This window comes from Mirounga angustirostris, unplaced genomic scaffold, assembly GCF_029215605.1.
Source record: "Mirounga angustirostris isolate CCGP_5_RB_7025 unplaced genomic scaffold, mMirAng1.0.hap1 SCAF_5, whole genome shotgun sequence".
NCBI lineage: Eukaryota > Metazoa > Chordata > Mammalia > Carnivora > Phocidae > Mirounga > Mirounga angustirostris.
In genome coordinates, this window is record NW_026991713.1 from 80,553,767 (window position 1) to 80,580,662 (window position 26,896).

General features: G+C 35.7%; 1 protein-coding gene across 2 annotated transcripts in view; it reads left to right on the plus strand.

The window, feature by feature from the left end:
- The window catches only part of LMNTD1 (lamin tail domain containing 1), a 51,872-nt gene extending 25,373 nt beyond the window's left edge, over positions 1-26,499 (plus strand). Inside the window, exons 4-8 of one of the 2 annotated variants that reach the window (XM_064591485.1) lie at positions 275-394; positions 2,405-2,619; positions 3,234-3,405; positions 19,458-19,521; positions 23,895-26,499. In XM_064591485.1, coding sequence (XP_064447555.1) covers positions 275-394; positions 2,405-2,619; positions 3,234-3,405; positions 19,458-19,475 — 525 coding nt within the window. In that variant the 3' untranslated portion in view covers positions 19,476-19,521; positions 23,895-26,499. The remainder of the gene's footprint in view (positions 1-274; positions 395-2,404; positions 2,620-3,233; positions 3,406-19,457; positions 19,522-23,894) is intronic. The other variant, XM_054507139.2, reaches the window with a different exon arrangement.
- Positions 26,500-26,896: the final 397 nt, after the last annotated feature.

A 26,896-nucleotide genomic window follows, 5' to 3' on the forward strand; every position in this document is an offset into this window, starting at 1 on the left:
AAGTTCCTAAAACTAAGCAAATATAATCCTTAAAAGAAAAACAAAGAGATTGTTTGCTTAGAGAACAGGTAATTAGCTGGTGCTGGAAGGTTTCCTCTCTTTCTTGTGCTTTCCTTTAAACCATGTACAGTTACACAGCTTGACATTATATATTATACAGTCATATTTTAAAACCTCATTTGTTTAGAATGATACATTGCAATGACCCTCTGACATATACAAAACTATATGGAACTCAAATGGCATTTGTCATTAACAGACCATTTTCTTACAGGTGTGGGCAGCTGCATCTGAAGCAAAGCATCAGCCACCATCAGATTTTCTTTGGAGAGAACAAAACAAGTTTAGAACAAGCCCAAATTGTACAACGATTCTGTGCAAACCTAATGGTGAAGTCAGTGTCCTATTCTTAACGATAAGTTTTAAAAGAAGAATGGATAGCTGTCCTTAGGTTCCCCTTCTCTTCTTAGCTGACTCAAGTACTTTCCATCCTTAATAGCTTAAACCATCACTAACTGCAATAACATGTCAGGTAAATCAACAGCACCCTGTTCCCAGGGCCAAAGTGCCAAAGAGCTACTTTTAATTTGGCAAAAATAATTTTTGTGGCCCATATTTCCAAGAAGTTACTTCAAATTTGAGTCAAGGATGGATTTTATTTATGATACTTAGACTGAAGAGTGGAATAAGAAAGGAAGGTACCACGTAGAGATCTTTTCTGTTCATTTATTAATTTCTCAAATATTTGTTGAGATTATTCTCTATTCCAATGGCTGTAATAAGTGCTGAGAATGTAATGTAGAATAGGACATGATATCTGCTCTTAAGAGACTAATATTCTAATGATAGGATCCATAGTCTAATTTGTAACAACTATACATTATTCACTATAAAATTAAGTGTATTAGTAATAATTTTGGGTAACTCATTCCCAGTATTTGACAGTTTTATATTTTCATTCTACCTTTTCCTTAGCATAATATGAGCATAAATATATGCCCAAATACACACTAATAAAGTTGAAAGATATCTTTGTTTACAACAAAAAAGTTATTCCTTTTGCAAAACCATTCTTTTGATTTTTCTTAAATACCTGCCTCCTTATTTTCTTACCTCCAGTCTTACTTACTGTCATATAACTACTAATCCAGATATTATGTTGATTGGAATCTATCTCTCTGTCTTGCTTGCTACATTATACCTCATGCTTAGTTTGACTCTTTCTTTAGAGTAGACTTGCTAATTTATTAAGAGCCATTTAATGTCTTTCTGTAAGAGCAGCAGTTGTCCTTAGATAGAGCACTCGTTAGATGTAATTACTCACCTTTAGATCTTTTAGTGGGCTCAAAATGAATTTTATAATACTTCTAATGATTTTCACTGTTGGGAAAAATAAGGTAATGTGATCTAAATTATTTACTCAGGCTCATAAAAAATCATTGGCAAAACTCTAAGGCATTCTTATTTCAGACTTTTCATCACATTTATCCACCCATTTATTCACTCTGCAAACATGTTTGGGGTTCCTACTTTGTATGCACACTGTTCCCAGGCACTGAGTGTTGAACCAGACAGATCAGGTCCCCAAGATCCTGGAATGCCCATTTGAATAAGTTGTCATTCTCTGCAACGGGATTAGTCTTTGTACTTACACTACTCTTTTTACTCTGGTTTGAACTACTTTGCACATATAGGATCGGATTATTTCTGCAGGGTGATGTAAACACAAATAATTTTATTTGCTAGTAAAAGAATGAAACTGACCAATTCATTCATATGGGAAACATTTACATATGTTTAGTGTCTGCCAAGCATTATGCTAGGTGCTGGGGAAAAAAGAGCATAACTATTGCATGGTTTCTGTCCTCAGGAAACTCAGAGTCTAGTTAGTCTCCTTAATAGTTCCACCTAGGATTCTAACTCAAAAAATGTGGTTTCCTCTCCATGTCTCTAGTTCTACTGCCCATTTCCCCATTTCAAATAAGACCTACATACACACATATACATATATATGTAATATCTTAAATATTTAAATTTTAATGATAACATTACAACTACTTTTTGCATAGTTCTTTATAGTTATGAAATTTAGTAGTTTAGCTGAATCTCACAACACCCTCATATAGCAATTCCCTACTATCACCCCCCTCATTTCACATATGAGGGCACAGTCCAAGACAGTAAGTGACTAATCTGCCTGAGGTTATGCCCCTTATCATTTTCAGAATTGGAAACTAAGGCCAGGATGTCTTACTACATCCTCATTGTGTTCCACTAATTTACACACAGTAGGTAAGTGACATTAAACTGTTTGACTTTGAAATGTTATTGCAATAAACCTATGACATTAAAAAAATCTATCTAACTGCATTGATATTTCATATTAATGAATCATTTTTGTTAGGCTGTTGCCTGGTACACTCCTATTCACTGGAAGCAAGCGTGGGAGAAATTAGAGACTGACATTGAATTTGACAGACGCTCAGTAGTAAGTACAACATCTCGAAGGCACGTGTTTAATTGGCCAGCAGCTATAACTACAACTAAAGAAAAACAAGATAAATGTAATAAAGATATCTCAAAATATCAGATGGAACGAGTCAGAGTTTTTCTCAAAAGGTAAAAGTTGCTTGGCTTTTTTTTTTTTAATTGAGTCCTTCCCACAATTAGTAACTGAGCAAGTAGAAATGACTGGGTGACAAATAGATACATGATGAATAGGTAAATCAAATAAAAAAATCCTATTTCAAATAGGACCATAAAAGCCATAATACTTTTTGTGTTTTATGAAAAACACAGAGTAAGCAGGGTTATAGTCATGGAACAGTAAAGGTGGTGACTTCTACTAGGCAATATCAAGACCCCTCTGGCCATTTCACTTCTTAGTGGCACTGCTGTTAGAGGCAAGGCTGTGGAGAGGTGAAGAGATGAAATTATCACCATGTCTTTAGCAGTGCTTAGGTGGAGGAAGAGGTACATCATCTAGAAATTTCATCTTGGATCAAGAGCTGGCTTGTGGCTTAAAGTGCAGAATTTATGTCACACTTATCTAGGCAAATGCTTCTGATGTTATAAAAGTGCTGCCAAAAAAAAAAAGGTGCTGCCCAAAGGTCTAAAAAAGCCATATTCTCTGGTCTTAAAACATGCTTTCACTTTAATTGAACCTTCATTGCTAATTCCACTATATAAGATACCTTTTGGGTTCACTTTTGGATTAATTTTTTTTTTAACAGAGAAAAAGAAACCCCACCAAACCCTTTGCCCAATAGCAGCCCTTGGTGCCACAGTCCCAGTGTCCCTGCACATCCCTACGGTACTCTGATTGAAACTTGCAATACGTGCATGACTGAAAGCAGCTTAGATAGACAGCCGAGGCCTCAGTCATCCAGGCCTGATCCAGCCCAGGTAAGTCAAAGGGATACTTACTCCAGTGGAGAGTTAAGGGATGTGGGGGTGTGGGGAGGGAGGGCAAGAAAGGAGGAGGGAGGGTGGGGGAGGGAGGAAGACCTGGTGAAAGGGGTTAAGTGGTAAAATTCACTAAGGACTAAAAACTATTCATATCCTCAAGTATAGATGGCTTCTAAAGCAAATATCTGAAATCATTCACTTACATTTGTTTTAGCACTGTGTCTTCTACTGTTCTTGATAAATGTCTGTTGAATGAATCAATGAGTCAAAAGAATAGTGTGGCCAACAACAGTATATAGGATCCTTGAAGTTTGGTCAAAAGTACATTTGTTTTTCATTAGGCAGGAAAAACTGGCCCTACAAAGTTATGCTGTGTTTAAAGATAAATCCATATGTTCCAAACACATTCTAATTTAATCCCAAATTCTTATTCTTTTTCAACAAGAAGTTTCTTATTTAAGTCATCTAAAGTTTTCAGAGTTGTGTTATTAACCCAGGATCTGTGAATGGATTTCAAGAAGTCCCTGAACTGCTGTATTTGGTACATAAATGTGTGCCTATATGCTGTTTCCTGGGAAAAGAGTTTCATCAGGTGCCCCCTAATGTTTACAGGAAACTAATGAAATCACAATGCCAGATCCTAAGCTGTGGAGAAAGTCTGTTTCATACAGGTGCTATATCCTGTTCAAGCTATAATGATTTGCAAACTTTTATTTAGTAGAAGGACGCTTTTTTAAATGAAATCTTGGGCAGACGCAATATATAAAATGGATAAAAGCAAGCCTGTCCAAGTTGAAGAAAAGATAGCAATTCCCACTGCCCACTACACCCTTTTTCCATCCCATCTTTCCTTGCTTCATCACTCCTTCCCTGTCATCTTTGAGGCACCTCTCTGGAATCACAGAATTCTATACCACAGTATGAAAACCACTGTGTTAGTAAACCAACACATAATTGGAGGTAGCCCCCAAAATAGTAACTTTTAGAAGTGAAATGATGAAAATTATGTAAAGTCCTGAATATATTCCATTTCATAAAATTAAATAACCTATATCTTTGTGCTTGAGTTTCTTCATCTGTCAAGTAAGAGATTTGGTCCAAAATTTAAAGAGTTCTTTCAGCAATAATTTGTACATATAATTTTATGTATAGTACACATAGATACACACTTTAGTACATTACAACTTAGATTTGAGACTCACAAAAAGTACGTGAATTATGTTTTTCTCCAATTAATGATAGTCTTCATTGGGACTATTTGGGAAACAACTTGTTTCCCAAAGAAGTTTGACTTCAAATTTTCTTTTTTTAGTTTTTTAATTCAACTATAATTAACATAAAGTGTTATATTAGTTTCAGGTGTACAATATAATGATTTAAATTTCTGTGCATTACTCAGTGCCCTATATGATAAGTGTACTCATTATTCACCTATTTCATCCATCCCCCCACCCACCTCCTCCCTGGCAACCAATAGTTGGTTCTCTAAATTTAAGAGTCTGTTCATGAATAGATATTACTCTAAAGAAGACATAGAGATGGACAACATGAAAAGATGCTCAACATCACTCATCATCAGGGAAATGCAAATCAAAAACACAATGAGATATCACCGCACACCTGTCAGAATGTCTAAAATAAAAAACTTAAGACACAAGTGTTGGCAAGGACGTGGAGAAAAAGGAACAAAACAAATGAACAAAGGGAAAAGGGACAAACCAAAAAACAGACTCTTAACTATAGAAAACAAACAGATGGTTACCAGAGGGAAGTTGGATGGGGGGATGGGTGAAATAGGTGAAGGGGATTAAGACTACATTTAACTTGATGAGCACTGAGTAATAGATTGAACTGCTGAATAACTATATTATACGTCTGAAACTAATACCACACTGTATGTTAACTATGCTGGTATTACAATAATTTTTTTTTTTAAGATTTTATTTATTTGACAGAGAGAAACACAGTGAGAGAGGGAACACAAGCAGGGGGAGTGGGAGAGGGAGAAGCAGGCTTCCCGCGGAGCAGGGAGCCCGATGCGGGGCTCGATCCCAGGACCCTGGGATCATGACCTGAGCCGAAGGCAGACGCTTAACGACTGAGCCACCCAGGTGCCCTACAATAATTTTTTTTAAAAAGCATCTTTTTGTCTCTTTTATTCTTTGTTCACATGTTTTATTTCTTAAATTCCACATATGAGTGAAATCATATGGTATTTATCTTTCTCTGACAGACTTATTTCACTTAGCATTATGTCCTCTAGATCCATCCATATTGTTGCAAATGGTCATTCATTTTTAAGGTTGAATAATATTCCATTATATATATTTACATACACACATACTATTTCTTTATTTATTCATCTATAATGGACACTTGGGTTGCTTCCATATCTTGGCTACTGTAAATAATGCTGCAATAAACCTAGGGGTGCATATCTTTTTTAATTAGTTTTTTTCATTTTCTTTGGGTAAATATCCAATAGTGAAATTACTGGATCATATGGTAATTTTATTTTCAATTTTTTGAGGAACTTCCATACTGTTTTCCACAGTGGCTGCACCAATTTGCATTCCCACCAACAGTGCACAAGTGTTCCTTCTTCTCCACATCCTCACCAACACTTGTTATTTTTTGTTTTTTTTTATTTTAGCCATTCTGACAGATGTGAGGTGATATTTCATTGTGGTTTTGATTTGCATTACCCCGATAATGAGTGATGTTGAGCATCTTTTCATGTGTCTAGTGCCCATCTGTATGTCTTCTTTGGAAAAATGTCTATTCAGTTCCTATGTCCGTTTTTCAATTGGATTATTTGTTTCTTTGGTGTTCAATTGTTTAAGTTCTTGTTTTTTTTTGAATATTTATTTAAATTCCAGTTATTTAACATACAGTGTAATATTAGTTTCATGTAGAATTTAGTGATTCATCACTTATTTACAACACCCAGTGCTCATCACAGAAAGTGCCCTCCTTAGTACCCATCACCCATTTAACTCATTCCCCTGCCACCTCCCCTCCAGTAACCATCAGTTTGTTCTCTATAGTTAAGAGTCCATTTTCCAGTTTGCCTCTCTTTTTTTCCTTATGTTCATCTGTTTTGTTTCTTGAATTCCACATCAGTGAAGTCACTTATTTCACTTAGCATTATACTCTCTAGCTCCATCCAAATGGTAAGATCTTATTCTTTTTTATGGCTGACTAATATTCCATTGCATATATATACCACATCTTCTTTATTCATTCATCAGTCAATGGACATTTGGGCTCTTTCCATAATTTGACTATTGTTGATAATGCTGCTATAAATATTAGGGTGCATGTATCCCTTCAAACTTAGTAGTGCAATTGTGGAACATAGGGTAGTTCATTTTTAACTTTATGAGGAATCTCTGTACTGTTTTCCAGAGTGGCTGCACCAGTTTGTATTCCCACCATCTGTGTAAGAGATTTCCCCTGTATCTGCATCCTTGCTAACACCTGCTGTTTCCTATGTTGTTAATTTTAGCCATTCTGACAGGTGTGAGGTGATGTCACATTATAGTTTTGATTTGTATTTCCCTAATACTTCCTTTATGTTTATTATTAGCTGCTTTATGTATTTGACTGTTCTCATGTTGGGTGTGTAAATATTTACATTTGTTATATCTTCTTGTTGAATCGTTCCCTTTATGATTACATAGTGTCTTTCTTTGTCTTTTGTTATGGTATTTGTTTTAAAGGCTATTTTGTCTGATATGTATTGCTGCCCCAGCTTTCTTTTCACCTGCACTTGGATGATAAATGCTTTTCAGTCCCTTCACTTTTAATTCAAATGTGTCTTTAGGTCTGAAATGAGTCTCTTGTAGGCAGCATATAAATGGGTCTTGCTTTTTTATCCATTCCATCATCCTATATAGTCTTTTGACTGGAGCATTTAGTCCATTTACATTCAAAGTAATTAGTGATAGGTAAGTATACTTACTGCCATTTTGTTATTTGTTTTATGGTTGTTTTGTAGTTCTCTGTTCCTTTCTTCTCTTGCTCTCTTCTCTCACGTTTTGCTGGCTTTCTTTAGTGATATGCTTGGATTCCTTTCTCCTTATTTTTTCCATATCTATGAGTGGTTTTTGATTTGTGGTTACTACTACGTTTATATATACTATCTTATGCATATAACAGTCTACATTAAATTGATGGTGGCTTAATTTTCAACACATTCTCTACTCCTTCCCCTCCCACATTTTAGGTATATAGTGTTATATTTTCCATTCTTTTATTTTGTTAATCCCTTATCTGATTTTTATAGTTATACTTAATTTTACTGCTTTTGAGCTTTCTACTTTTCTTACTCCTACTTTTGGTCTTTCCTTTCCACTCAGAGTCCCCTTTAACATTACTTGTGGGGCTGGTTTAATGCTCTTGTGTTCCTTTAACTTCTGTTTGTTTGGGAAACTTTTAATCTCTTTTTCTATTCTGAATGATAGCCTTACTGGATAGAATATTTTGGGCTGCAGGTTTTTTCCTTTAAGCACTTTAAATATATCATGCCACTCCCTTTTGGCCTGCAAAGTTTCTGCTAAAAAATCCACTGTTAGCCTTATAGGGTTTCCCTTGTATATAACTGTTTTCTTTTCTTTTTGTGCTTTTAATATTCTCTCTTTCTCACTACTTTTTGCCATTTTAATTACTATGTGTATTAGTGTGGACCTGTTTGGGTTGATCTTGTTGTGGGCTCTCTGTTCCTCCTGGTTTGGGATCTGTTTTCTCCCTGATTTGAGAAGGTTTAAACTATTATTTCTCCAAATAAATTTTCTGCCCCTATTTCTCTCTCTTCTTCTTCTTGGATCCCTATAATACAAATGTTATGTTTCATGGTGTCACTGAGTTTTCTGTCTATTTTCATTTTTTATTATTAGTTTTTTTCTCCTGTTCAGCTTGATTGTTTTCCATTACTCTGTCCTTCAGGTCACTGATCCATTCTTCTGCCTCCTCTAGTCTACCCTTTATTCCATCTAGTGTATTTTTAATTTTGACTTTTGAGTTTTTCATCTCTGATTGGTTCTTTTTTAATGTTTTCCGTCTCTTTGTTAAGGGTTTCACTGATGTTTTCTACTCTTTTCTCCAGTGCAGTGAGTAACTTTATGACCATTACTTTAATTCTCTAGCAGGCATATTACTTATCTCCATTTCATTTAGCTCTCTTGCTGTGATTTTGTCCTGTTCTTTCATTTGGGACGTATTCCTCTGTCTCCTCATTTTGTCTAACTCTTTCTATATGTTAAGAAAGTCAGCTATATCTCCTGCTCTTGAAAGTAGTGACCTTATAAAGAAGAGATCCTGTAGTGCCCTGCAGTGCAATGTTCCCTGGTACTTCAGGAGTGCCTCCTATGTTTGTTGTGTGTGCCCTATTATTGTAGCTGAGTCACACTCGCCTTCATTCCAGTTATCTGCAATGACTCTATGCCTGTTGTGGGCAGTGTTTGGTCCCTGTGTTGTTAGTGGGCCAGTCTGGGGCCACCTTGGGCTTGAGTTGAATCAGACCAGTTGTTTTCCAGCACTTCAGTAGCACCAGGCTTTCTTTTGTGTTGCCCCCTGAGAAGTTTTGCTGGTGGTCAGGGCCTGTAGTCAGACCTGATAGTTGCCCCAGCCCACTGTGGGGCTTCATTTTGACTGGTTTCTTTCATTATCTTTCCCTCTCTGGTAAGAGTCACTCTGCAGTGGTCCTGGTCCCTGCTGAGGCTGTTTGTACCACTTTGGATGGGCTCCAGCCAAGGGCATATTGGAGGAGGGAGGTCCACAGGAAAACATGGGGGTGGGCTGAGGTGCCAGCAAGGGTCATGCTGGTCTGCTGTCACCCAGGAAAACTGCCAAGGCTCATCAGGTTGAAGGGGATAGATCCAAAGAAGCTCACAGGGCCCTGGCATGCAGTGTTAACAAGGTTGCCTCTGCTGTGGTAGGGGACTGTTAGCCACTTTGGAGAATTCCTGTAGAGGCTGGGTGCATGGGCAGGTCCATGCAGGAGTGGGGTATGCTTTTAGCAAGCTAGGTGGAGAGTGTTGGCACTGCACTTGTTCCCCCAGGCATCCATATATCTCGGCTGGGGTACAGCCACCAGCTCTTTTGCTCTTGTAGTAGTATCCCAAAGATCCCTGCCTCTCCAGTACATGCTCTGAGATTAGTAAATAAATCTTCTTGTATATTCCAGGCATTTTTCAAACTGCTGCTTCTATGCTATAACTTAGGAGGGCTGTTTGTTGTGCTATCTCTATAAGGGCAGGGACTCCACCCTCCCAGCTATCCCAGAGCTGAGCCACTGATTTTTTAAGTTCCAGGTATTAAGCCCCACTGATTATTACTCCCCTGTGGTTTTCAAAGCCAAATGTTATAGGGATTCATCTTCTCCATGTGTGTTCCCTGTGCCTGAGGTCCTTGGTATGGGGTCTGGTCCTCTCCCCCTCTCTATGCTGGGTGGCATCCCTCCCTCCCTGGGAAAGTCCTGTGGGTCTGCTTGGCTCCCAACCATGTCTCCACCCTTCCTACCCTCTTTGATGTGGCTTCTTCTCTACATTTAGCTGTGGAGAGTCTGTTCTGCCAGTCTTTACATTATTTTCTTATTTGCACTGATGTAGGTGTTATTTACTTGTATCTGTGGGATGAGGTGAGCTTAGGATCCTCCTACTCTGCCATCTTCCTCAGAAGCCCTTTACCATTTTCTTATGTTATTAAATTGACTAGGTTCTCTGATATATTATGGAATAGTTCCAATGAGCATGACAATCTTTGGCTTGTTTCTACTCTTGATGAGAGTGCTTCTAAAGCAACAACAGGATGTTTGCCAAAAGTTACCACTTATCATTTGATCTGCTGACAACTTATTCCCATTGGAATTAGCAGAAATTTGGGGGAATGTTCTGGACTTCTAAAATATATGGGAATTTTATCCAGTGTGATAGAAATCACAAAATGCACAAAGGCTCCAGTTAACTTAGTGCCTACACATTATAGAAGGATTAAATAAGATATGAAATTCATTTTTCCACACTGAATGTTCACAACAAACTAAAACACACACAAAAAACTACTCATACAAAGAAAGTATTCCTGATAATTATGGAATTATGAAAGAAGGTTTCATCAAAGCCCCTTATGAAAAAAGCCAAAAATTGTGAATAGATTCTCCTGAAGAGTCCTTTCAGCTATCCTACCAAGGGGGAGAGGGCATCCACTGGCCCTTCATTCCATGAAAAACCAAATTTCTTGCCATAATTGCTCTCATTTTCTCTGTTAGAAACATACTTACTCCCATAACCTCAGAGATCACCACAACTTTTATCAAAAGGCTGTCAATATACCCTTCCCTATCTTAAGAGAATTCTGATGACAGATACCCATTATAAGTCCCATTATTACTTCCATTTCACAGATAAAGAAAGTTAGTGATAGAACTAGGAAATTTTCCCTCTTTGAAATTTTTTTAAAGCTATAAAATACAGAAAGTTGCAAAAGATACTCCTCTGCCTACTGCCCCAACTGAAAATGTTAATATGTTGTCATATTTGCATCAGTGATTTTCTATTTTAAAAGACATAAATATTATTTGTAAAGCAGAATTCCCCTGTAGTTCCTTCTGTGATCCTTGTCTCTTCCCCCTCTCCCTGAACTTGGGAGGTGGTGGTGTTTTGTATTGTGTTGTTGTTCAGCTCAAATCTAACTTGAAATTCTGAAATTTTTCCACTCTGAACTGTTGAAGCTCAGAAAATTTATCCATAACCATTAATATATCTTCCAGACCTAGAACACATCATTCCTTTTAGTATGAATATGTATTAAAGATATGTTATCAACAAACTTAAACTATTTCTATTATTATTTCTTTACTTTAACAGAAGAATTGAAGGAACACTGAACAAAAGAAAGAGGAAGAGAACATTGGCAACTATGCAAAGCATTTTCTACCATAAACAATTTATTAAAAAATGACTGAGTGCTATAATGAATCGCAGTGCTAAGCACCAGAGACACACACACAAAAATAAGGCACCCTCTTTCTAAGGAGAAAGACATCTAGTAAAGCAACAAGAGTAGTAGGGTAATGACTTTCGAATATTTTTTACCATAAACCACAGTAAGAAATATAGTTTATATGATTTTTCAATATACATATACAGATGTACATATGTAACTGAAACAAAAGTTTCAAAAGACAATACTTAATTTTTTGAACTATTTCCTACTCTGTTCTATTTCATTTTAAGTATCTGTAATGACCCTCTAAATATATTTCATAACCAATAAATGGGACAGGATCTGCCCTTTGAAAAACATTGTTTTAGAAACATTTATAAAGTGAGAAGAGAGCAATTGAAAAGGCAACTTAGAGGAGATGTATTTGAACTATGATATTGAAGGATGAATAGAAGTTATTCAGGTTGAAAAGAAAGTGGACAAAGCATTCTGAATAAAAGAAACAGCATATTTTAAAAGCATATGGAGATAAAAATAAACCCTTTGTGTCTAGAGAACAGTGAGAAATTGTATCCAACTGAAACAGATGTTAGTCTGGGAATTTTGGTGGGTACTAAATTTTAAAGGTCTTTGCACACCATTATGTGAAAGAGCTTAGACTTTATCAGGTAGCTAGGAGGAGACACTGATGGTTTATAAGCAGGTGTCTCATATAGACAGATCTATTTTTGAAAGAGAACTTTGAAAGCTATATGGGAAATGAAATGGAGTAGGAAAGATTCTAAAATCTGTATCTTTAGCCTAACCCTCTAATCTGAATTCCTGATTCATGAGACCAATTGCCTATAATTTCTTAGATGTCACATGAGTGTCTCATTCCTAATATTTACAAAATTTATCTCATTATCATCTCTCCCTCAACGTTTGTCATTCCTCCTTTGCCCTATATCTTAGCAAATGCTATTCAGAAATCCTAGGACCTGAGACTCTTTCTCTACTCCTTTCCCTTTCTCAACTCCCACCTACAATTAATCACAAAATCTTATTTATTTATCTTAACCTCTTCACTTTCCTGGCTTAAATATTTTCATTTTTTTCTCCCATTGTACTCATGATAAAGCTCAAACCCGTGAAATTGTTTATGTGTCTTGTAGCCTGGCCCAACCTATCTCATCAAACATTCATCTTGTGTTCTATGCCTCAACCATCTTGAAGCTCTTTTAGTTCCTCCAGCATGCCATAACTACCCCTAGGCCTTCACAAATTCTGTCACCCATCTCTTCACATGGATAAATCTTATTCATTCTTAACATTTCCACTTATATGTCCCTAACTCCAAAGAGTCCATCTTCTGGCCCCCACCAAATGCGTTTTATGTTCCTGATATGCCTTCCCCTATCATACATAGCACTTACTGAACTCTATTATAAATTTTCTTTATCCCTGGACCATAAGCTCTGAAGGGATAGAAATAGCTTTTATACTGCTCACCTTTTTGTCTCCTGCACTAAACTCAGTGCATGGCCCATAATAGTTGTTTAATACATGTTTGCTGAAGGACAGATGGAAAAGGAGATACTGAAGGTTTTTAAGCAGGTTATAAAAAGATATTAAGAATAAGTAGGTCTAATAAAGTTATAATTTGTGTTCCACAAGGAAAAGAAGAGAAAGATTTGGGCAGAAGTAATATGTAAAGAAATAATGACAAAAATTGTCAAAAACTGATGAAAGACACCAAGTCACAGAATCAAGAAAAGTAAATCCCAAGCAACACAAAGCCAAAGGGAACAACACCAATCTATATTATAGTAAAACTTCACAAAACCAAATAACAGAAGTCGGAAGATGATGGATGATAACTTCAATGTGCTAGATGTTAAAAGAACTACTAACCTAGAATTCTATGCCTAGCAAAAATATACTTCAGAAAGTGAAGGTAAAACAAAGGCATTTTCAGGCAAACAAAACTAAGAGAATTCAAGGACAGCAAACCCACAATAAGGAAATACTGATAGAAGTACTCCAAGAAGAAAGAAAACAATCCTAGAAGGGATGTACAGAGATTTAGGAAGAAATGAAGAAAAATGGAAAGAGTCAAACATGGATAAACATAAATGAATATTCACTATACAAACAATGCCAATATTTTCTCATAGAGATTAAAATTTATATAGAATTTAAACACACGACAACTGTGTTAGTTTCCCAGGGCTATTATAACAAAGTACCACAAACTTGGTAATTTAAAACAACAGAAATGTATTCTCTCACAATTCTAGAGACCGGAAGTCTGAAATCAAGGTGTTGGTAAAAGCTATACTGTCTGAAAGCTCTAGAGGATTATCCTTACTTCCCTCTTAGCTGGCAAACCTTGGTGTTCCTTGGCTTCTGGATACATCAATCCAAACCTGCCTCCATTTTTTAATGGCCTTCTCTCCTATGTGTCTATGTCTGTATTTCCCTCTTCTTATAAGGACACTAATCTAGTATGACCTCATCTTACTTAATTACATTTGCAAGGACCCTATTTCTAAATAAGGTCACATGCACAGGTTCAGGGGGTTAGGATTTCAACATGTCTTTTTGGGGGACACAATTTAACCCATAACAACAGCAATAATACATAAGTTGGGAGGGGAGTAAATGGAGTTAAAGTGTTCTAAATTACATATTTTGTCCAGTAAGTTGTAAAAGTTACAGTTTATATTAGTCTTTAGTAAATCAAGGATGCATGTTTTATAATCTAGGATAAACACTAAAAGAATAGTATAAGAATGTCATGTTTATAATCTGATATATATCATAGTTTCATTACCATTCAGTCCAAAATATACTCTAATTTCCAATGTGATATCTTCTTTGATATATGGGGTATTTGGGGATAATATATCACAAAGTGGGTTTATTTCAGGAATGCAAGGTTGGTTTGAGTTTTGAAAAGTAATCAAGTAAACTTATCATTTTAACCAAATAAAGAGAAAAATTATACAACCATTTCAAAAATATAGAAAAAGCATTTGATAAAATTCAGAACCCACCTATGAAGAGAGAACCTTAGAAATTTAGGACTAGGAAGAATTTTCTTAATCTGACAAGTGTCATGTACAACACTCCTAAAATAAATTGTCATACTTAATGGTGAAGTTATGGAAGTTTCCTCCTAGAGATCCAGATAAAGACAAGAATTTTCTTTATGACAACTTCTATTCAACATTACACTAGAAGTCTGAGTGCAATAAGGCAAAAAAAAAAAAAAGGACATACAAATACATACAAATATCTAATTACTTTATAATCTAGGAATTCCATTCCCAGGAATTACATATGCCTAACAAATATATACATATGTATACAAAAAAAAAAACCACAAACACAATAATGATTATAACAACTGCATTTGTAATAGCCAAAAGCTAAGAAGCAATCCAACTATTCATTAGCAATATAATGGATAAATAAATTATGATACATTAATACAAACCCATAAGCAATGAAAATGGATGAACTACCTGCCACATGAATTAACATCAGTGAATCTCATAAGCATAATATTGAGCAAAAGATGCCAGACAAAAAGGAATATATGTTGTATGATTCCATTTATATAAAATTCAAAAACATACAAAATTAAACCATTGTGTTAAAGATCAGAATAGTTATCTCTGGGACGGGAAGGGGAGTAGTATGTGGAGGCTGCACAAAACTGCTTCTAGAATACTAATAACACTCCCTTTCTTAATCTGAATAGTGTTTATATGTATCACTGTTTTCTCACTATTTTCATCATGTTGTGCAATTATGACTTGTGAATTTTTCTGCATGTATGTTATACTTAATAAAAGTATGTTATATGTTATACTTAGATAAAATTCTTCTTTTTAGAAACTTGATGACAACAAAAAAGGAAAATTTTATAAAGGAAAATAAACACAATTAGTTACAATAATAAGCACTGACAGCTTATACCTTGACAAGGAAGGAGAAAGAAAATCCTAAAAAATAGATTGATGAACTCAAAATGAGTATTAATAACACAAAGCTTATTTAGTATAGGACAAAAATAGTGTTACCTGAAATAAGTCTAAGCCCATCATTATATTGGAATGTATAGGGAATTAATTTTAATATAGTTTGTCATAGCTTAGTTATTTCCAGGAATATCTCTGGCAAAGATGGTTAATTACTGCCCCTAGACCATTGTTCCTTCAGATACAAGATGTACAAGTCCAGGGAAATCTAGACACATGGCCACCAAGAATAAAGCCTGTTTGACCCAACCTCTGCTGCAGCTAGACAGGACCATGTGTCTACATTCTGCATAATGGAATGTGTACAGAGATTATGTATGCAACTTCTGGATTATGCCCTTGGAGTTGTACTTCCCTGTGTCTCTTCTGTGCCATAATAACAGGTTGCAGCTTCCATCTTTCAAATCAGAGATGAAGCTGTGTGTTGGATGTCAGGATGGAAAGCCACACTAAATACTCTGTATCAGCACATCTCCAGACTAATGAAAGAGAAATAATTTTGTTTAAGCCATTGTTAAGTTGTGTCTAAAATAGATGCCCCACACCATATCACTACCATTTAGTTTCACTTAAACTATTGGTTAAAAAACACAAAAGTCACAGCTAGAAAAGACATTTTTAATATAATTAAGTACATTTAAATATAGAATGAATATTAGATATTGACAAATCATTGTCCTTTCCTCAGGTTGCTAATTGGGTTGTTTGTGTTGTGGTTATATTGGTTGTTCTTAGATTCATACAGAAATCTTACTTTTCAATGGTTTGGTGATAAAAGCATAAATAAATAAATAATGCAAATATGGCAAAATATTAACTATTGAATCTGGGTGATAGAGATATGTATCTGGTTGTATTAAGCTTTCATGTTTTCTTTATATTTCAAATTTTTCACAATAAAAATTTGAAAAAATTAGCAAGAAAGACATCTGTTAGAATGTGGTATGCACTTGGAGCTATAAGCACACAGAGGCAAGACCTGAGTGCAGCATAAAGGAAGTTCTCTTAGGAAGGCTAACCTTTGACAAAGCAGATGTGTTTGCATTGTGTTGCCACTGTTTCTCCTAGGTCTAGAGAGAATTTGCTTTCTTCTTGCTGAGATTAGTGTACAGATTATGGACAACTTTGTCAGTCTTCTGTAACTCAAGTTAAATGGCAGAAAGTAGTATGAAGATAGTATGCTACCGACATTGTTTTAAGTTGACAGTGTGTGTGTGTGCTGTTTAATGTATTTTATTTGCATGCTGTCTGATACACTTTTCCTATCATCTCTAGTCCATATTGTACCCTGTAGTGGGATTCGTTTTAATTGTAGACTCTACAGCTGCTACTGTCTTCCATATAGATGTTATAATAGTAATAATAATAATAATAATGTTCCTTTGTTTCTGGAGGCTGCAGAACCACACAATAAAAGCCAATCTGTTAGTAAACAAGGGAAGCTAGATCGTAGATAACATGTAAGAATTAAACATTTTTAAAATCTTACTACTGTGAGCTCTATATATCTTAAGATCACATTTATGGAATTTGACTTTGGTTGGACTGTGGGCAAGTACTCATTACAGTCCCATAGGTCTAGCTTATCTGTGCTGGGATCAAGGTATTTTTTCCCACAAGAACATGTTTCCAATCTGTAATACGGACAAAGGAAAAAAATATAAGTTTGAAATAAATTATCTTTAAGTATCCTCCATGTAAGTATTTTGTTCTCTTTATTGATGTTTATACCTGTATTACATTATTTACATTTATCAGATTACAAATTTGGAATGTTGAATGTCACATCTCTGTGATTTTTACCTTACTTATATACACTTATATAAATATATATGTATTTATATATATATATACATATATATATGACAGTACTGATCAATAATATAATTAAAAATTGTATGAACTGATATATAGGGGGGAAATCTGACTATCCTTTAGAATCCTTCAGAACAGAAAAGGCCAATTACTTGAACCTCTTACAATCCAACCGAGTAGAAAATAATTAGTTGAAGGAACACTGAAAACTGTCAAGAGTTTCTGTCCATTTTTTGGTATCAAAATAATAGCAGCAAAATATCAGGAACTTTTTTATAAAGTAAAATTATAGCATGTATTCAAGGGTAATGATTTTTCTCTTCTGTTGCTTTCAGAATTAAATTGTAACATCACCATATTCCTTTTTCTATAAAATGGACAATTAAAACCATTTACTTGTCTGTTCTTATAGGTAAAATAAAGGTTTTTTTAATGACTATACAAAAAATTCCAAGATATTAGCCCTAATGACAGAATGATTTGGTAACTTCCTGACTAGATCTCTTATTTCAAAACAGTTCAACGTTACACAACAGAAGTATTTTAAAGTAATTTACCTTTACTTAAGAACAATTATAATCTCATTTATGGATATATATGTCATTAATGAACCATTTCGTCACACAAGAAATACTATTTCAGGAAGTCAGAGTATTCTAAGATTAAAGTTACCAGGGCTGAATGCTTCAGGCTCAAATAACCATTAAGAAATTGCCATCACCCATCAAAATTGAAACAAACACCACTGCTACTGACAATCCTGTCATTAAATTTCAAGAAATTATAGGTGGGAATTTTCTTATAAATGTTTTTAGCTCCAAAATACAGTACTTTGGGGGCACCTGGGTGGCTCAGTCAGTTAAGCATCTGACTCTTGGTTTTGGCACAGGTCATGATCTCAGGTGGAGCCCTGCAGGGAATCTGCTTGAGATTCTCTCTCTCTCTCTAACCTCCCTGCCCTCTCTCTCTCAAATAAATAAATAAATCTTTTTTAAAAATAAAATACAGTACTTTGTTTCCTGAAGAACAAGCTTCCAGGGTGCAATTCAAAGCCTCCATCCTCAGGCTACTTAGTTTGGAAGGTCATACATAAAATAGTTACAAGGTTTATTTCATGCCAACAAATTGTACCAGAAGATGAGAAGTGATGAGCTAGATTCTTATTATATCTGAGCCACTGTCTCTAGTATGGAAAATATCTTAGAAGCCTATTTATACTCCAGGTCCACAACTTAGTATTCAGAAAGTTTACACTGTAATGAGCCAAACAGCATGCTGACTCACTGGATTCAGAAAACTATTAGTGACTAACAGAATCATTGTGTTAACCAGAAACACCCTGCATTTTTGTTCGTTTTTCTTTCAGATCACATTTTCACATCCAGCCTCTGGATATTATTTCTTTGTAATCAAATACTGGCAATTTAACTTGATAATGCTTTTGCACTTTCAGAGAAAAAGAAAAGGTTAGGTATGACTGAGTCGCTTTTCCTGTAGTTGTTTTTTTCCAGAGGAACTTATTATTGTCTATACCTAGAATATTATTTTGCCTTCTTATCTTTTATTTTACAGGGAAAAATCCATCTCATTTCTGGACTAGAAGTAATTTGTATTTCGTATTATTCGACTGAGCACTACTTCAATTTGATACTCTAGTTTTCTGTGAAAAACTATATTTAAACAAAGTGACTTTCAATCCCTGCCTAAGCATATAGAATGAGGGAGGCCACCATATCTGTCACTTCATTCATCACCATTGTGAAGGTGGCAAAACTGGCAGGCTAAGCAGCATCTGCTTCTGTCCACACACCATCTCATGCATCCCTCATGATGCAGCCTGATTCCCATGCCTCCCTTCACTAGCTACTCCATCATTATGGTAGCTGTAAGTGTAGAAAATAGAGAATTTAAGGAATTTTGAAAGCTGGTAAAATTACCCTGCAACCTCAGTTCTTAAAAATATATATTTCAGATTGACATTTCTTCTAAGTTTTGATTAATTATGTCTTGAAATATAGATTTCTTTTTTAAATGATTCACTGAAAACTTGAACTTAATATTCAAATATTACTTACCAAGTGGTTTTTAAACCCCTTGTTTAAAGTTACCATTAAATAAATGTCCTTAAACCTTAGATGTCTCCTTCAAATGAAAGAAAATTATTTTGTTCATAGTCTATCCCAGGATTTGTCTTAATGTGAAAACTCAATGCTTGGAATATTGGATTTCCAATCTCTCTTCTTTTGGGGGGCTTTGCAGGGACCAAGAAAAACATGACATCTGAGTTACAAAAGCAAATAGGCAGTCAACTCAACTTCTAAAGGTAAGCAATAGTATTGCAAATTTGCCTTCTCTGCTGAAAAATAAGAAGACTAAAGTAATTTGCAGATATATCTTTCAGAGCCATCAGGACATGGATTGTTCTCATATGTTCTGTAATCATTAATTTTCTGTTAAATATTTATTTATGTTGCTTTTGGATCCATCAGTTTTTGTCTTCCCTTGTTGTATAATAAACTTTCTAAGAATGGGAAAGAAGGAAATACCACATCTTTACTTTTTGCCCTATATCCTCATGCTATCCTTGTTGGTGGATAAGTAAGGGCAATTAGAATCCAGAGTCACTTCAAATGCCCAAAAAACATTCTGCAACTATACCAATACATTTTAGTTCTTATGCGCAACACATTATTAATAGTATAAAAAATTATTCTGGTTAAAGAGACTGCAGATGCTCTATCATTGTGTATCTCATAAATGGCAATGAAAAGGAGGATTAGGAACTCTGACCTCTGCTACTCAGTTGATAAATAACCTTGTATCATTTAACCAATCACTTCCTACATTGCTTCATCTTTTTCATGGTATTAACATCTAAGTAACTGAGGAAGATCTCAATGGCTTTCTGTTTTGTTAGTGGTTGTGTTTAAACTGTTCCCCAAAGAGCTGATGACAAGGTGATTTTTTTGGTTAAGGATTTCTTTTCTTCAGTATCCTTCTCTAGTTTACATCCTTTGTTGCCCTAGTCCATAACTGATCTATTTACATGTTTCCTTGCTCTTTTTTCTGAGTAGGCTTTAGGTTTATTCCTTGGTTTAAGAATAAAGCTATAGCCACCCGATCCTAAACTTGTTAATATGCTAGACTGCACTGGCAGAAATGACTTAATTTTACCACTCCACACAGCCTGTTGGCCTTTCATAGTGCCCCTTACGACCCACATCTGTGTACCAACACTTCAGTTTTTCTTAGATTGCTCCATTGTCCCAATTTCTTTCAGTTTGTCTCTCCCTAGATTTTCCTTAATCCTCATCTTCTATTTTTCTGAATGTCACCTACTCTTTTACAAGTCCACTCTCTCTATTTGTGTAGTATCATTACCCTTGAGCTTCCAACTTCCTAAAAATATGATGGTCACAGTTTTTCTGAGAAGCTTTCTTCTCAGACATTTCCTAAAGGACATTGGGAATGTAAAGAGATTTTTTTTCAACCACCTCATTTTACAGCAAAAGAAACTGAAGTGTATAGAGATGAGTTAGCAAAATTCACCTCATAATCAACCACAGAGTCGAAACTAAATCTAAGGTCTTTCAAAGTGCAAAGAACTGGAGAATCCAGCCTTAGTCCCCACTGATATAATTCTGGCTCTCAGAGGTCTACCTTCACTGGGACCCATTTCGTCCAGTTAGTATAACCATGAGCAAAGTGTAGTCGAAATGCAAAGGAGGGGATCTGAAATCCACCCAAGACATTGGCAGCCAGCACTTCTACAATCCAATTACCTTTCATTTCTTTAGCCAGGAAGGAATTATACTGCATATGAGTTGGAAAGGGGACATGTTATTATATATAAAAACAGGGAATTTTTTTGTTGTTGGCTTTGGTTGGGGGAAAAAAATGTTTTGAATCCTCTCATTTGATATTGGATAACATAATTTTGGCAAAGGTTTTAGCTTTTGTTGGTCTTCTTCAGTTATTTTGCTTAACTTCCATGGTCACAAATTAATTCATTGATTCCCCTCTGTAGGAGATTCTTTGGGGTAGGTTTGATTGTGTTTTTTTTTTTTTTTACCCACCCTGTTTTGAAAAGTTCCAGATGGCTTAAGATGCCTTACTTCTGTCTTCTCAGAGCCTCCACCCCCATCTGGTGGTATATTTAGGATTGACCATCAATGTGCCCTCAGAATATTTCTGAAGTCTTTATTGGGAACAAAATTTTATTTTATTTGGCAGTGAATAACTTTTATATGGTAGTCAGCTCTGAATCTAGCATGTCTACTCATGGAAAATTGTTCAGAAACTAAGTCATCTTTCAGTTCTCTTTGGTATTCATGACCTTTCCTTGGTAATTTATAATGCTATAGACTCATATAGCATTTCATGGTTTTCACATTATCTTGTTTGAGCCTATGAAGTAGGTAAGGCTGATTTTATCTCCCTTTTATGGTTGAAAACACTTTAGCTCAGAGAGATTCAGTGACTTGCCTAAAGTTACTTAGATAGTAAGTGGCAGAGCTAAGACTAGAATCCTAGCAAGCCAGCATTAAGATTGTCTTTGTCTTGGGTGCCTGGGTGGCTTAGTTGGTAAAGTGTCTGACTCATGATTTCAGCTCAGGTCATTATCTAAGGGTTGTGAGATTGAGCCCCACATCAGGCTCTGTGCTGGGGGTATGGAGCCTACTTAGAGTTCTCTTTCTCCCTCTTCCTCTGCCCCTCCCTCCAATTATTGTCTTTGTCTTATTGCCCGCCCCCCACTTGTCTGAAAGGAAAAATAACACATATTAAGAAATAGGAATAGAAAAGAGACATTTTTATTCATTAAAAAAAAGGAGTTGGCTATCATGAGAATCTTAAGACTGCTCCATACAGTAAACAAGATTCAGGTCTTATTTCCAAAACCGCTGATTTAACAGAGTGCTAATTATTGGTACAAACAGCAAAGCAAAGTTCATTCTCAGGGGTCTTTGATGCTAATCACATCTCTGTGCTACAACTGATTAAAACCATGCAGTTGTACTTGGAGTCACAATTCTCAAATGCTCTTGCTCAGTACTTTGCAAGGATTGTGTGGGAGTTCTACTGTGTGACTAATGGGCAGTGTAGGTGGGTGATGCCACAGAAGCCACAAAAACAGAAATTTCCATGAGTTAGAGTTAGAGAACTCTGGAAAGGCCAGGTGATTTCCCTTTGTCTGCCACTTGCCATATGAACTCAGACTTGCTAGGAGACACTGAAGAATCTAGAGGGAAGAAAGAGGAGGGGCAGAAGTAGGATTCATTACCTATCACCGGCACTGTCCTCAAAGTATCCAATTGCTTAGGACCTGGGAAGAAAGCACCAAAATTGCAAACACAGGATATTAAATTCATAACTGGTAAAAATGCTTATACCTAGGAGGCACTCCTAACAAAGTTCTGGTGATAGAGTCCTTCCACGAACTAAGCTATGTTCACACATCACTTAGGGTTCTGAATGGCCCAAACTGTACAACCCAAACATGAGGTGTCCTTCTAAGCCCTCCTAGGAGCCTTCTTTGGGACCCTGACAAGAACCTTCCATAACAATTTCTCCTCTTGGGGCCACTTTTTGTGAGCAATGAGTCAGTATTTAACAGCCCAGAAGGACTAATATTTAACACTCTTTAATATGAAACCTTGCTAAAGAAGTCTTGAAAGTCTAATGGTTAAATTTTCTGGTGTCAAATTTTTTTAATCTGTACTTTGTTGTATATTTCTGCCATTTATTTATTAATATATTTCTCCTCTCAGCCCTTAAAGTGCTGTTTCCAAAATTCTTCAGTTGAAATTTCATGAATATTTGTTTCCCCCAGCATCCTTCCTTCAAAGTTTGTCAGCCACCTTGTTCTCTCTCTTCCCACCCTAACCTTACAGTGTCACAGTTAAGTTGCAAGGGAGGAGTAAAAAGACCTGCAATGTAGACTCTCCAGCATGTGAGGTCACAGGTGTTCCAGAGTTTAAAGAAAACTACATGCCTGTGCAAAGGTCTCCAGTTCTACTTCCATAAAGGAGGCATAGAACGTAAACTTCTCAGACTGTGAGGTCTCCTGTCAAGATCCCTGGAGAAGACTCAAGCAGTTGCCCACAGAGAGAAAGGAAACCTTCCCCTTTTTATTACATTTTTATATGTATTACCTGGTACATTTTAAATCCAGGGAACATCTTAGACATTTAATGGAAAAGATAGTGAGGTACTATTCAAGTCCCATCAAGAAGGAAATGAAGGGCATGAACATTCCAAAATGGGTCATTAGACTGGTTGCCTCAGAACAATTTTGATCTTCATATTTAAGACCAGAAGTAAACAATATCCATGACCAGCTAATGAAATAGCTATGCTGCTTAACAATCAAAGAGTCCTCTACATCATAAATCATCATTAAAACTGTAACCTAAACAAGCACACATGTTACAGAATTGATTTACAAAAGAGGGAAAAAAAATGAATAATCCTTTCACCTTGGCAAAGGTTGAGGTATCACAGAATAATTTCCTCCCTTCCATTATTGTCCTCAATGAGTATGTTCAAGATCTACTATTTTACTGCCATAATCTTAATTTAAGATTAAGGCAAAGGAAAGATTCTATACATCTCAACTTTATATTCTATAACAATTTCAGCATATTTGCAGTCTGTGTTATATTTCACCATGCATTGCCATTTTATTTTTTTGTTCAGGACAATAATATCCAAATCTAGAGAATACAAGGATGCCCAACATGTCACAGACAGCCTTCCGCAAAGGAGAGGAAGCCAGCAGCAAGCAAGAAAATGGTTTCTTTTCGAAAAGATAATTCTTCCGGACTTTACGGTAATCTTTTCTTAAAGAAGGAAATAGAGTTTGTGGTCAAGTTAAACCATTTGTTTGCTAGGCTGTTAAGAAGAGAAACATTGGTCAAAAGTAAAACCATCCCAGTCTTCACATTATGCACATGATGTTCCCCCATCACTAATTTCTGTTATAACCTGCCTGGCTGTTAGGTCTACCATCCCACCATTTCTGCAGAGGCATTTTCCAAAAGCACATCTCAGGAATTCTGAATCTGTGGTCTGTCTGATTCTTTACACTTGGAATCTGGTCTGTCTCATTAAAGCATGGATTAACTGAGCTTCCTAATGACTGGAAGTAGTAGATGAGGTTTCCATGGAGTAACTAGTTGGGAGTTTTTAAACCTGCCTACACTTACCTCAGATTCATCCAAAATCGTGTCTTCTAGCTGCAGTACTAAGTACAAAATCCCATGATGGGAAATGCCAAGAATGTTTCAACTAATCTGAGGGAGCACTTTTTTTTCATATTCTTATTCCTTACTCCTTAACAATCTTATTCTATACCTATCACAAGTATAGAATTTAAAAAATAATGAAATTTGCTCATTTGTAATGTTGACTCTCTGTGTAGTCAGAAGGTATGATTGTTTCCGTTTCTGAGAAACACATCCAATCTATACCATGTAAACCTGCTTAACTTAATTTAACTTACATTGATTTATGTGTATATACATAGCATATGAAGAAAGATGGGGCATATACAGTTCTAGAATGTTAGGAGTGAGAAAAGTAAGGATTTTTCCCAGTATCTGTTTAAAAAAAATAAAGAAAAGCAAAATAACCCAAAAACCCATCCAGTGGTGACATTGAAGTTTGTTTTATTACATTCAAACACCAAAAACTAAAATACTTCATTTTTTAAAAAGTCATATACCAAGGGACTCAAACACATACTTGTATACCAATGTTCATAGCAGCATTATTCATAATAGCTGAAAGGTGGAACCAATGCAAGTGTCCATCAACAGATGAATGGATTTTTAAAATGTGGTATATACAACATAATTATATTATTCATTCATTAAAAAATTAAATTCTAATATATGCTACAACATGGGTAAACCTTAAAAATGTTAACGCTAAATGAAATAAGCAGACACAAAAGGACAAATATTTTATGATTCCATTTATCTGAGGTACCTAGAATAGGCAAAATTATACAAGTGGAAAATATAATACAGTTTACAAGGGACTAGAGGAAGAAGGGAATGGGGAGTTATTATTTAATGGGTATAGAATCTATCTTTTGGGATAATGAAAAAGTTCTGGAAATAGTGATGATGGTTGTACGATACTGTGAGTGTACTCAATGCCACTGAATTGTCCACTTAAAAATAGTTAAAATGATTTAAAAATACCTTTAATAAAATCTGATTAGTATTTCCAAGGCAAAAAGTAAACATCATATGCCAGTCTAAAGCATTTCAGAAGACATACATTGCTTGACAGAAAAATTTGTCATACACTTTTTGGTTTAATATAAAAAGGATTCACATTTACCCCTGCATAGTGATGCAACATAAATATTTTCTTGCCACCAGGCCACACTGATCACATTATTTCCTCATTCTTTGGACATTTAGGAATAGACTTGCACATTTTTGGAAAACTCAATATTACCTTATACCACTTTGAACCATTAAGTATGGTCTTTGAATCAATCGTATGTTGGCTAAATGTGTAGGCTGTTCTGTTTTTTTCATGGTTACCATGGAAACTGTGTAGTCATGGCATTATAAGGAGACTACAAGGGCATCAGAGAGTACACAATAAAAGTTAACTTATTTCATGGTTTACAATTTCTTCCAGCTGTCTCCATTTGTGATTATCATGTTCACATTGGGAGTATAAATATACAACCAAAAGGGCTCCAGTAACTATAGCCAATAAGCGATCTCACCCATAACAGACTTCCAACCTCCTTTCCTCAAAGATTTGGATAGAAACACATGAAAGAAGTGGCATGTAAGCTTCAGGTGTTTTCAATTATTTCCCTCATATGAGCAAAGATTTCCTAATACAAAACATGTTTCAGTTCAAATAGTTTTCCTTAAAAGATTGTGTAGTTTCAGAAGAATTTCATCTACATATTCCTAATTCATTGACACTTCATCAATAACATAATATCTCCTCTGATCTCTTCTTTAAGATCATTTCTTCTCTGGGCACCTGGGTGGCTCAGTTGGTTAAGCAACTGCCTTCGGCTCAGGTCATGATCCTGGAGTCCCGGGATCGAGTCCCACATCGGGCTCCCTGCGCAGCAGGGGGTCTGCTTCTCCCTCTGACCCTCTTCCCTCTCTTGCTATCTGTCTCTCATTCTCTCTCTCTCAAATAAATAAATAAAATCTTTAAAAAAAAAAGATCATTTCTTCTCTGGGTGGTCAAAAATATGGTACATTTAAGTATTGTTTACTTTTGTGAAGTGCACTTTTAGAAAGTGTATAACCTTTTGCCCCTGTAAGAAAAAGAAATAAATACTCAGTGCTGGGATTTGTAGTAGATTCCTTGTCAGTTAAGTCACCACAGAGTGTTCTAGCACAATGCCCCAACTATTTTCCTATTTAAGAACTGTCAGTTTCTCTCTAGAATCGTATAGATGGGAAAAGATAGGCCCACCTTTGCTGCTTATAAATAATTAACTGCCTAAATGCTCAGGCAAGCCTATTCAGGGATTACAAAGAAAGAATGTGGATTTGGAGTATTTTGTTTTCCTGAGTTTCTATAAGTGAAAGTGACAACATTGTCATTTAGGCTTCAGCAGCCTGACATAGCAGTGAGCTCTATCTTACAGTTCCAGAAATTTGCCACTTCATTATTGCCATCTGCAAGTTAGCAGCCCCACTGTTTGT